We start from the raw sequence: 11,901 nt of genomic DNA on the forward strand, positions 1-11,901 counted from the left end.
GAAGACTGGCGAGCCCTAATCACACTATACCTGCAAGGCCACTATCACCCAACCGACCGCAATGAGGCAAAATGATTGAAGCACAGGAGCAGAGATTTCGCAATAGTCGAGGGTAAGCTGTACAAAAAGGGAACCAGCCATCCTATGCTCAAATGCATAACCGAAACCGAAGGCATAGAAATCGTCCGCGAGGTCCACAGTGGAACCTCCAGTTCACACTCCGGACCAAGAGCCCTCGTAGCCAGGGTGATCCGTCAGGGATCTTACTGGCCCGCGATAATCTGCACAACCAACCGAGTCACCAGGTCATGCGAAGCATGCCAGAAGTTTTCTCCTCGCTCAGGCAACCCTTCGCAATTCACCAAACTCATCGCACACACATGGCCACTTCAACGTTGGGGGCTGGACATCGTCGGTCCACTACCCACAGCTCAAGGGAACCTCAAGTTCACCTTCGTCGCCATTGAATATTTCACAAAGTGGATTGAGGCTAGGGCAGTCTCCACGATAACATCGAAGACCGCCCAAAAATTCTTCTGGCAAAATATTGTCTGCTGCTTCGGAGTCCCGTCCGAAGTCACCGTCGACAACGGCAAACAGTTTGACAGTGAAGACTTCAGAGCATTCTGCAGTTCCATCGGCACTAAGCCTGTCTTCGCCTCTGTGTACCACACACAATCCAACGGCGTCGTCGAACACGCCAACGACAAGATCTTTAGCGCCATCAAGAAAAGGCTACTTGACGACAAAAAGGGCAAATGGGCTGACTAATTACCTGAAGTCGTATGGGCCCTGAATACGACAGAGTGCCGAGCAACCGGGTTCACACCCTTCCGCTTGATGTATGGATCCGAAGCAATGATGCCGCAAGAATTAAAGCACGGGTCCCCTCGAACAAACAAGCTAGATGTCCTCGAAGTCGACGAACCAACCTCCAAGGATCTCATCGACGGAGACCACGTTCTCGCTCTGCAGGCCCTCAACAAGTACCAGATCTAGACGAAAGCATGGTGCGACAACACAGTCGTACCAAGAGAATTCAGCAAAGGGGACCTCGTACTCGTAAGGACTACCCAGACAGAGTCCCGGGGCAAGCTGGAGCTGAAGTGGGAAGGACCATACATAGTCAAGAAAAAGGCGCCCCCAGTGCTTATAGGCTAGCAACATCATCCGACAAAGACCTAGAACACTCATGGAACATCGATACTCTTTGCAAGTTTTTTATTTAAGATCCAAGGCACAAGCGCCTTTGTAATTCTCAAAACTATGTTATTCGGGCCCGCACTCTTTTCCTCCCGGGGGTGAGGTTTTTAAAGAGGTGGCGCCATGTAATATACCAACAAAAAACCCCCGCAAAAAACTCCATGCATCATTACCAAAAAGTGTCGAAAAAGACCGCTACAACGGCCTTCGACATTCGACATGTACGAGGTCACCGCGACAGGTAGCGCAGACTACCCTCGCGTGAGACAAATCCGTGCAAAAGCCGCCTAAGGGTGCAGCCGGACAAGCACAACAAGTGTGCAACACGAAGTCTTTACTAAAAAGACATCCGTGCAAAAGCCGCCTAAGGGTGCAGCCGGACAAGCACAACAAGTGCGCAACACGAAGTCTTAACTAAAAAGACATCCGTGCAAAAGTCGCCTACGGTGCAGGACAAGCGCATGATACGAAGCCTTCACTAACAGGCATCCGCACAAAAAGCCGCCCAACGGTGCAGCCGGATATACACTACACGTGCGCCGAAGGCCAAGAATCACCCTAATGGCGAAGGGCACATTACAGTCGAACGGAACCACCCACGGATTCAACCAAGCACGTGTCTTCGGCACCTACAAATCGCCGCAGCAAACAAAGTTCCCTTCTCATTTCACAACAAACAATATCATAGTTTACATACACATAGCCACTTCGCACAAATAAACACCTACCGCATTTCGTTGCCCTCCCTCTTTATCGCGAGCCGGGGAGGGCAACGTTTTCACTCACTACCGCAATACAAGGGTGAGGGCAGCACAAACACTACATCAGCTCAGCCTTTAGGATAAGGCCTGCTTCACGAAAATTAAACAACATCATCCTCAACTCCTCACCCTCAAAGAGACTCCGCAGATCCCCCTTCCCAAACAGACTCCCGGTCGAAGAAAACAAATCTCGTTGGCCATCCCGATCTAGCCGAGGGCGAGTCCGTTCCATCCCCATCCAACAACGCCTACTACTTCGCGACGTGCCACCAACACTATGCTTCGCCACCACCCTTCGCCGGCGGGACTCCCCCGGTCCTCGCCACGGCCGGGGACTCGGACGCTCCACGCGCTTCCATCTGCGGCATGGACTCCGCCGCGACCACATCCAACACAGCAAAATAATCCAAATCCTCAGCCGAAGACTCCTCCGTCCACGAGAACAGGCTCCCAAACTCACCCCCATGAGATGACCAAGACTCAGTTTTCGTACCAAACAAATTTTCATTCACAGGCATCGCACTCATAGCCGCCACAAAATTACTATCATCAATAGGGGTTGCTTGCATAGGCCCAGACATAGGAACCTGCGCACCAACCGACTTTCAGTATCACAAAAACAAAGTCCTACATTCAACACCCCTAACTCTATCCCGCCACCTGCGAAGGGGCAGCCGGCGCAGCGGGGTCTTCAGCAGCTGGCGCGGATACCACCGAAGTGCCTTCACTAGACGGCGCGGCGGCTGCCACAGGGTCCTCGCCAGCACCAGTCGGCGGCACCGGTTGCTCCCCAGCCCTCGCATCTTCCGCCAGGGGCTCCGTGCTCTCCAGACCTCCGAAGTCATCAACCTCTTCATCGTTCGCCAACTACAGAAACGACACCAAATATAAATACATATAAAAAAGTTTGCACCTGCTCCATCGCCCGGTCAGACCTTTCCCAGACGGTTTCACGCCTGTGAGGGCCCCACATCCCGTCGTAAAGTGCCCCAGCGGACCGCTTTAGCACCTCGTCTTCGACCTGGAAAATTCCGCGGTCGAAGTCTTCGTCGGATCGGTCAAAGACTTCGAAGTGCCTGCATCCCTCATGGGACAGGGCATTCGCGGCGCCTTCACTGGTGATGAGCGAGGCGAAGGACATGACACCCATCACAATCGCCGGAAGTAGCTCCAGTTCCTCCTGCAGCCATCCGAGAAAGCGGAGGCCCACCTCCTCACCGGACACATCAAAGGGGGCAGTACGCGCACCAAGCTGCCGATATGCGTCCACGAGCAACGCGTGTGCTCAGTCGACCCCGTGCGGGTAGAGGCCTCCGCTTTGTCCAGATAGCCACGGAGGCTCCCGTGGCTCAACTCCGCCTCAGCAGCACGTTGGAGAGCGAGGCTGGCCTCGGCACGCGCGAGTTTGGCCTCGTCACGCGCAGCCTGGGCCTCCGCGTAGGCCCTGTCCGCATCCTCCTTCTCCACCGCCAGCCGCGGCCGAGGTCCTCTTTTTTGGCCTCCGCAGCCGACAGCTTCTCCATCAGGTTGCGGCTTTTGTTTTCCGCGACCGATTTGTCTCGCACAGTCTCAGTGTGCTGCGTCCGGAGGCGCTCAGTCCTCCCTCGAGTCGTCACCTTTCGGCAGTGAACTCTGAGGTCAGGGCCCCCGATGCAATGTGCTCGGCGAAGGCGGCCGCCTGTCATAAAAACTGTCAAATTAGAAGTCATAACATAAGAGCAATCTGCCGAAGTCAAGGACTACTCACATGCTTCAGCTGCTGTGCAACTAAGCCAGCCATGTCCATAGCGGCGGCGGTCGAAGCAATTTCGCCGCTGGCGCAAAACCTGGACCATGGGTCCTGCGAAGACCCCTTCGCCCCAATCGCCACGGCCACCGACACAAGCGCCACCGACGCCGGGACAACAGCCAGTTGCCCAGCCTCCGACCCTGCACCACTGTCACGTTAGACACCCAGACCCCGTCATAAAAAAAACTCACCGATAGGTCCCCACCCTGTATGGGCATCAAACATCGCGACCCCGCTCATAAGATAGTCGTCCACGGAAATATTCATGGAGACCTCGGCCCCACCCACTTCCGTCTTAGCAGCACGCGGCGGGGATGGAGGCCTTCGCTCCTATGTGGGCATGATAGGGAGCGTCTTGCTAGGGCCGGGGGCAGCAGACTTTGCGCCTAGCGGTGGCTTGTTAGAGCCGAGGGTGGCAGACTTCGCGCTCCCCGCGCCATCTTGACCTCGCGGCGCGGGTCCCCGACCCTCGCGAACGCACGACGTTTCCATGACGCGTCTTGGCGATCCTTCTCCATCACTACCGATGCAACAGCAACAACATTCCGTCCGTAAGGAAAAATCTTCATCTCACGAGATAATCGAGACGTACACATGTCCTCGCCAGCCGCCCGAGGGATCGGAACATTCCTAGGCCAATGACCCCCGGTAACCTTCAGCATTCACGTGAAAGATTCCCGGAGCTCGGGCAAAGACATCGTCTCCCCGGGAGTCGCGCAAGTTTCCAATAAATCCACAGCAAAACGATCGGAAGCCCCCAACCCCTCAGCTGTTGTACCTAATTTCCTCTTCTTGGCGGCCGCAGCTGGCACTTCTCCCCGTGAAGGCCCTTCGTCAACCACTGCCACCACCCTTTTTCCTCGGCGGTCAGCAACATCGGCATCGTCGTCCCCCGGGTATCCAGCATATGGTAGACGGTTCAACTCAAAAACACGGTTCAACAGAACATTCGAACCGCGGATATCCCAACTCCGCAGAGTCTCAGTCTTTGGCACATATTGCCCTACAATCTTCGCAGCCTTGGTCTCCACTTCGCGCACGAACGCCGCCGGGTTCTGACCTCGTAAATCCACAACGAAGGCAGGACTTCGTACCAACCAATCGCCCAGGGTCGGCATCCGGCGAGAGCACATTTCGCCTAGTACCTAGCCGTGTGCCAAGGGCCACACACCATATCCGATAAATTTCTCAACCAAATCGCGCCCGCTACTCAGGCGGGTAGCGTACCGAAGGGCCCCTTCGTCCTCTTCATCCTCCGTCACCTCGAATCGAGGGAATGCCACATAACAGTGAGAGCATAGAATGGCCGGAGGGAGCCCAGGCAGATCTTCGACTTCACCACAAGACTCATAAAACCAAAAATCCCACCAGTTGCCCCACTTGTTCCTGGCACATCTCCACCACTTCCGCTGAAGTCTTTCCAGTCCTCGGCGTGAAGGTGCACGATCCAAATTGTGCATTCTTATTTCCTATTTTCCTTTTTTTGCTAGTGCAGGCAATAATTATTGGCGATGACTTCCACAGACGGTTACCCGCCATAAGAAGCAACCGCCCAAACATACTTCACCAGCGCAACCACGACGTTAGGCGTCAACTAGTGGACCTGCACTTCGAACCTCCGCAAAACCTCCGCCACGAAGCGATGCGCCGGGAGACGAAGGCCGGCGATGAAAAAGGCCTTAAACACAACCAATTCGCCCTTAGGCTCAGGGATCTCCTCTGTGCCCAGAACCAGCCCGACACCGTCACCAAAGTATCCAAGTCGCTGCATCTCCAGCACGCGGACCGAGGAAATCCTTGAAGTGCCGAACTGCATGGTGTGGCCCGGCTGCAACTCCATCACTGCCAAATCACTCAACGTATCCTCGGACGATGGGACGGCTGATGACGCACTCGCAGCAGACGAGGAAGAAGACATTGCTACGTACCGTCGGCGACGGCGCGCGGTCTGCTTGACACGGGCCAAATTTCCGAAGCGGGAGAGCAAGGAGGGCAGGCGAGCGGTTTGCAAAAGCTAGGGTTTTCTACAGCGCAAAACAAGAGCAGGAAACAGAGCCGACCGCAGTCGACTTTTTATAGGCACGACGCGATGCCTCGGGAAACACACGGTCCAACAGTAACACGTCCATCAACGGTCACATTTCAAAAAACCCCCGCGGGACCAATTCGAGCGAGGGCAGCATCTTCACCATCTAGCGGCAGTCTTCGACACCAGCTGACTTGGTCGAACTGGCCCCTCAGAGGGCAAATGTTGGGGCGAAGGCGAACATGCTACCCTTCACTCTATGACTTCGCCTGCCCATTGCGCAGATGGTCACATCCACAACGCGTCGCAAGGCAGGCCGAAGGCGCCGACTGGACGGAGACCTGCGCGGTCCCCTTCGCGGACGGGTTGCACGACGATGGCTCTGTCGAAGTCTACGGGTCTCCCACGTCGTCGCCGCCCCAGGAGGCCCATGTGGGATTCGGCCCATGGTAATGGGCCCCACAAAGATAAGCGCGTTAAGGGTCGTGTCTGTAATAGCCTTACTGTAATGACTGCATGTAACCTCTCCTTGTGGCAGTATTCTGGGGATAAACCGGGTACTCGAGGGCATAAACGTCTTTGACAAGGGACAAACAGCCGCTCGAGTGCCTATAAATACCCCTGTACAGTGCCCGCAACAATAATGAGAAAAGCTTTTGGCATTCCTTACTAAACCTTGTAAACACACCTCCCGTTCCCCATTGGATTAACCTACCTGGACGGAAAGGTTCCCAACATTTGGCGCTGCCCGGACGGAAAGGTTCCAACACACCCCCTCACTTTATAGCAATAGTTTTTCTATTTAATGTGTCGCGATCTGTAAAGTTGAAAGGTTTAATATCTGGTTATGTAATTTTTTTGGATTTAGGAGTAAATTTGGATGAGACCTGAAGCCCAACATTTTGTATTACAAAAATTTTTAATTAGATGTACGCTAGACGAAATGTCCTAAGTTTCAGGTGCAACACTAAGTTTCAATCGAGCTAGAGCAAAGTTATGAAATCTATAGTGCAAAGTTTATTATACATACCAAATATTTTAATTCTTTATCTTATTTTTTAGGATTCAGGGTATTAATGACAACATTATTACTAAAAACAGAAGCTGCATATCCTTTCTATCAGCTATCTGCAAAGACATATGTATATATCTTAATAATGAGATGGACTATATTCTATTTATTTCTGGTGAATTGATATAACTTTGAATATTTTTATGGACTATTTTTATTTATTTTTTTCTGTACAAAACTGTTAGTATAAGTTTTCAAAATACTGTTTTTCAATGTATATTAGATATGAAATCATATCTTATATTTCATCTTCCACATACCTAATACTCCGAAAGACAAAACCAGTATAACTCAATGGCCAATAGCAATGGTCTTGAAACTTGATAGAAAAAAATATAAAAGCGTGTTTGGTTTCAAGAATAAGAATAATGTAGTCCATCATCTTCTCGCTTATTACTTTTTATTTGGTTTGTGAAATTAAATAAGTTGATTTATAAACATTTTATTTTTTATAGGCTAATAATTAGTAATAATATTAAGAATGATTTTATTCCACCAAATTTATGAAATAGACTCATGATAGACCACCTTATCTAGAATGAATTAATTCTTAAAATCAAACACCCACTAAAATAACCAATAAAAGCAGTTCGTAAAACTAGAGACAAGAACGGAGACAGAAAAAAGGATTTTCGGTCCATATAAAATATGTGCCCCCTTGTTTATCCGCGCTTTACTAAGGTCAATAGATGGTTCATATGATTATGTAAAATATTTTTTTACACTATAGACTGTATTATTAACATAGTTGAGTTTAAAAATATAAAATGAGATAAGTAAGACCCATGGAGATAGCCTTAGTGCGCACAAGGGTACTAGTGGTTAAGGTGCGCGCATTAGAATATGTTTCTGACACTTTCAATAGTGGAAAATTAATTTAAGTCTAAAATCCGTTATCAAGCAGCTCTATCGTGAATCTAAGGCCCTGTTTATTTCAGATTATAATCTCTCTAGATTATATAATCCAGAGCAAACAATTCAATAGTTAAACAAACACATAGATTATAAGTTCAGATTATATAATCTAAACTTCAGATTATGATAATCTCATAATCTCCTCAAGACTAGCTTATTTGAAATTATTTTGGCAAAAGACCTACTACCCATGATAATGTAAATAGAAATTACAATATATGCCATCTTTTTTTTCTCACCTCAAATAAACAATAAGAGTATTGTTGTCTTTGTGAATAATCTACATTTGTATAATCTAAACTACCAAACAACTACATATAGATTATAATATATCTAGATTATAATCTGGATTATATAATTTAGATTATAATCCAGATTATATAATCTATAAGCTGAAACAAACAGGCCTTAAATCCACCATAAAACCGTTTGCTTCAGTTAAAATACTCTTTTTTTCTCATGTATAGGCCTCACATATCAATGGCTGATCTATTTTTGTTTCTTTAGGAAAAAAACGTCAAACACGTGGGGGTACGGCCGTAAGCGAAGGGCGCGGCCGCTGAGGCAGGTCCGTTCGGGACTTCGGGATGGGCAATGCGATGCGCGGTTGGAGGGGCGTGACTGTTGGCGCCATAGGGAGGGAGATGACAAGCCGTAGTTGAAGAAAGCCGAGTGACAACAGACGAGGAAGCGATGGAAAAACGAACCATATAGAAACAAACAGAAATAAGAAAGAAAGAATGAGAAAGCCCATTTTTATCTAATGGTAGCGGTGGTTATTTTTTATCACTCTAAAACTAAGTTGATGAAATACATCTTGAGAAGCTTTACCAAAATGATAAATCTGGTCCTTAGATTCAACAAGCTCCCATTTGATTGAAAACACAACTCTTCCTACGATGTGAGGCTGACAAAATGAAAAACATAGAAGACAGTTAGTAGAAGTTCATTTTTAGGGCTCCAGCTCCTGTTATATTTTGAGTAGTTCCTTCCCTTTTCTAAGAAGAGGCCATTAAAGAATCTCTTTTTTTGGTAGATTTTTTCAAGGAGCTATGAGAGAAACTCTACCAAGGAGTCTAATTTGATAAATTTATATTTCGTAAACTGTTTGATTAACTTTTGGTAAAGTAGAGATTGTTTTTGACGAATCTTTTAACTCTCAAACTACGTCACTAATCCCAAAGATTGTCTCGTGCTTCTGGTCTCCATTCATTAATACATGATGCGTATCTAATTCATGGAAGACGCCAGAAATTAAACAAGAAAAGTTGCCATGCAGTGTCAGCATTACGAGTGCTCGTACTCGTACTATCTACAATATCGACCAGATTTGGCTTAACCTATATACTCCAACTCTACCAAGTACTATGCTGCTAGGTCGGTCGGCGATAATAAACAGTTCAAGGAAAGCGGAAAGCCAACAACAGCACTCACCTTGCCCTGCCCGCCGCGCGCGCTCCACCCGCCGGTGCCGATGGCGCTGCGGAAGTTGGCCCACTCGTCCATGTTGGCCTTCCCGAGCACGACGGCGCCCGCGCGGCGTAGCCTGGTCACCACGCCAGCATCACGCCTGACCACCGACCCCAGCAGCGCCAGGGACCCGGCCGTCGTGTTGAGCACATCGCGGGTCCCGATGTTGTCCTTGAGCAGCACGGGCACGCCGTGCAGCCCGCCGACCCGACCGTCACCGGACGACCGCCGCTCGGCGTCTGCCCGCGCCGCCTGCCTGAGCGCGTCCGGGTTGACCTCGATGACGGCGTGCAGCAGCGGGTTGAGGCGGCTGATCTGGCCCAGGTAGTGCTGGACGAGTGCCATCGACGTCAGGCTGCCGTTCTTGAACCCCAGGTGGATGGCGTCCAGGGTGGCCTCCTGGAACTCGAAGCTGCGGCAGGTGCCGGCGGTGAGCGCGAGGACGGCCGCGAGCAGGAGCAGCCGTAGCCGGGCCATGCTCTCACTGTTGAGTACTCTGCTGGCGAGCACGATAAATGACTCGTCACCCTTGTATAGAATTCTGTTTCTGTTTTTACGTTCTTCCATTTGGCAGGCCATGAACGTTGAACATATTCTATGAGAATGTTAGATTCCTTGTAGCAAAAACGTTGATCCCTCTCACGAACTTCCAAAATCTGGTAGTGGCTGGTACCCCTTATTTCCGTATCACAATCGCTTAAAACATGGTTACCAATACCACAACAAACTTTCTATTAATTTTTGGATGGAATAACACCAACAGGCTTTTAAGAGTTATTCCCCAGTGTTGGGTACTTGTTATCAAATGTTATGAGTTAAAAATAAGACAACACAAAATATTAATAATTAAGTATCTTTATCCTTCGAAGCATTATCTCCCTTAGTAAATAATGATCTTCGGACGAAGGTTATGCAAGATGTACCTTCATCATCTCAGTATATAATTATGAAAGTAGAAGCTATGAAACATGAAAAATAACATGAATAATCTTATGACATCATTAGAATATTTTTATTATATCATCATGAATAAACATGAATAATATCGAATTGCATTTATACCTTCGGCTTGACAGAATGTAAAAATCCAGGCGTGATTGCGAGTGAATACCACTAGTAGAAAAGAGCTCTAAGGTGGCAGCACACAGAAATTTATACTGCCGGTTTCAGTTACAGCACGCCAGTGAAAAAAACAGGCGGGCCCGCCTTAACGAACCGGCAGTATAAATATATATACACTGATGGTTCACTTAACAGAATTGTCAGTGCAAAAGATGCATTTACACTGGCGGCTATATTAAGTAAACCGCCAGTGGAAATATCATATACACTGGCGGCTGCATAAAATGCACCGTCAATGTAAAGGATATATATACACTAGCGGCTGTATAAAGTACGCCGCTAGTGGAAATATCATATACACTAGCGGCTGTATAAAGTGCACCGTCAGTGTAAAGGATATATATACACTGGCGGCTATATAAAGGACACCGCCAGTGGAAATATCATATACACTGGCGGCTGTATAAAGTACATTGTTAGTGGAAAAGATGTATATACACTGGCGGTTGTATAAAGTACGCCGCCAGTGGAAATATCATATACACTTGCGGCTGTATAAAGTGCACCGTCCGTGTAAAGGATATATATAAACTGGCGGCTGTATAAAGTACGTCGCCAGTGGAAATATCATATACACTAGCGGCTGTATAAAGTACACCGTCAGTGTAAAGTATGTATATACACTGACATTCACTTATTGAAATCGTCAATACATTGCATGAATAATCGGTACCAGAGAGGATTCCGTACCCCAATACATTGCGTGATTACTCAGTGATCGGTACCCCAATACATTGCATCAATACCAGAGAGGTGATCAATACATCTGAGATAAACAATATATCACTAACTACTTCATTACATCTAACTACTTCATTACATACATTACATCATTGATATTCCATCAGCGATCCAATCTCTCAATAATGTCATTTTTATACTTGCATTTACATTCAGCCAATCTGACACATCGTAATCAGCTTGGCCATGCGAACTACTCCCTGATCCTCCTATGTGGCCTCGGTCCAACAAATAGTTATGCAAAGCAAAACAAGCAATTATAATCTTCACTTGCATGCTTCTTTCGTAAAATGGGAGTCCTCGTAGCACATGCCACCTTGATTTGAGTAGTCCAAAAGCCCGTTCAACTACATTACGTAGACTCGAGTGGTGGAAATTAAACTGTTCCTGCCTCTCTACTCCCGTTTGATTAAAATCTTCTACGTGATGTCTCTGATTCCGATATGGTGGCAAGTAACCTTCGCGAATTGAGTAACTCGCATCCACTAGATAATACCTCCCTGTATAAACAAATAAATCCAGAAAAAGATTTACTACATCGTAATGCATGTATGCAATAGCGCCAACATAACATGCATGATGCATACCACCATACCTGCTGGTGGGTGTGGATAGTTCGCTTCTCTCATACAACTCCTGAGCACTGCCATGTCATGGCAAGAACCAGGTAACCCAGCACCTACAAAAGTGAACCGCATATCCATGTCCACTATAGCTAATTCATTGTAGCTAGGCCACCCTTTTTCTATTTATGTGTTCAAGCCTCGACTCATGACATACATGAGCTGGAATGTGTGTGCCA

At 48.0% G+C, this 11,901-nt stretch overlaps 1 protein-coding gene across 1 annotated transcript; it reads right to left on the reverse strand.

The window, feature by feature from the left end:
- Window positions 1-8,978: 8,978 nt before the first annotated feature.
- On the reverse strand, window positions 8,979-9,815 carry LOC109944240 (probable amidase At4g34880). The gene is made up of 2 exons (XM_020548935.1): window positions 9,201-9,815; window positions 8,979-8,996 (listed from the first exon to the last, which is right to left on the reverse strand). The coding sequence occupies exons 1-2, from the start codon at window positions 9,813-9,815 to the stop codon at window positions 8,979-8,981; spliced, it is 633 nt and encodes a 210-aa protein (XP_020404524.1).
- Between the last annotated feature and the right edge of the window lie 2,086 nt (window positions 9,816-11,901).

The sequence above is a fragment of the Zea mays genome, chromosome 2 (genome assembly GCF_902167145.1).
Source record: "Zea mays cultivar B73 chromosome 2, Zm-B73-REFERENCE-NAM-5.0, whole genome shotgun sequence".
Lineage (NCBI taxonomy): Eukaryota > Viridiplantae > Streptophyta > Magnoliopsida > Poales > Poaceae > Zea > Zea mays.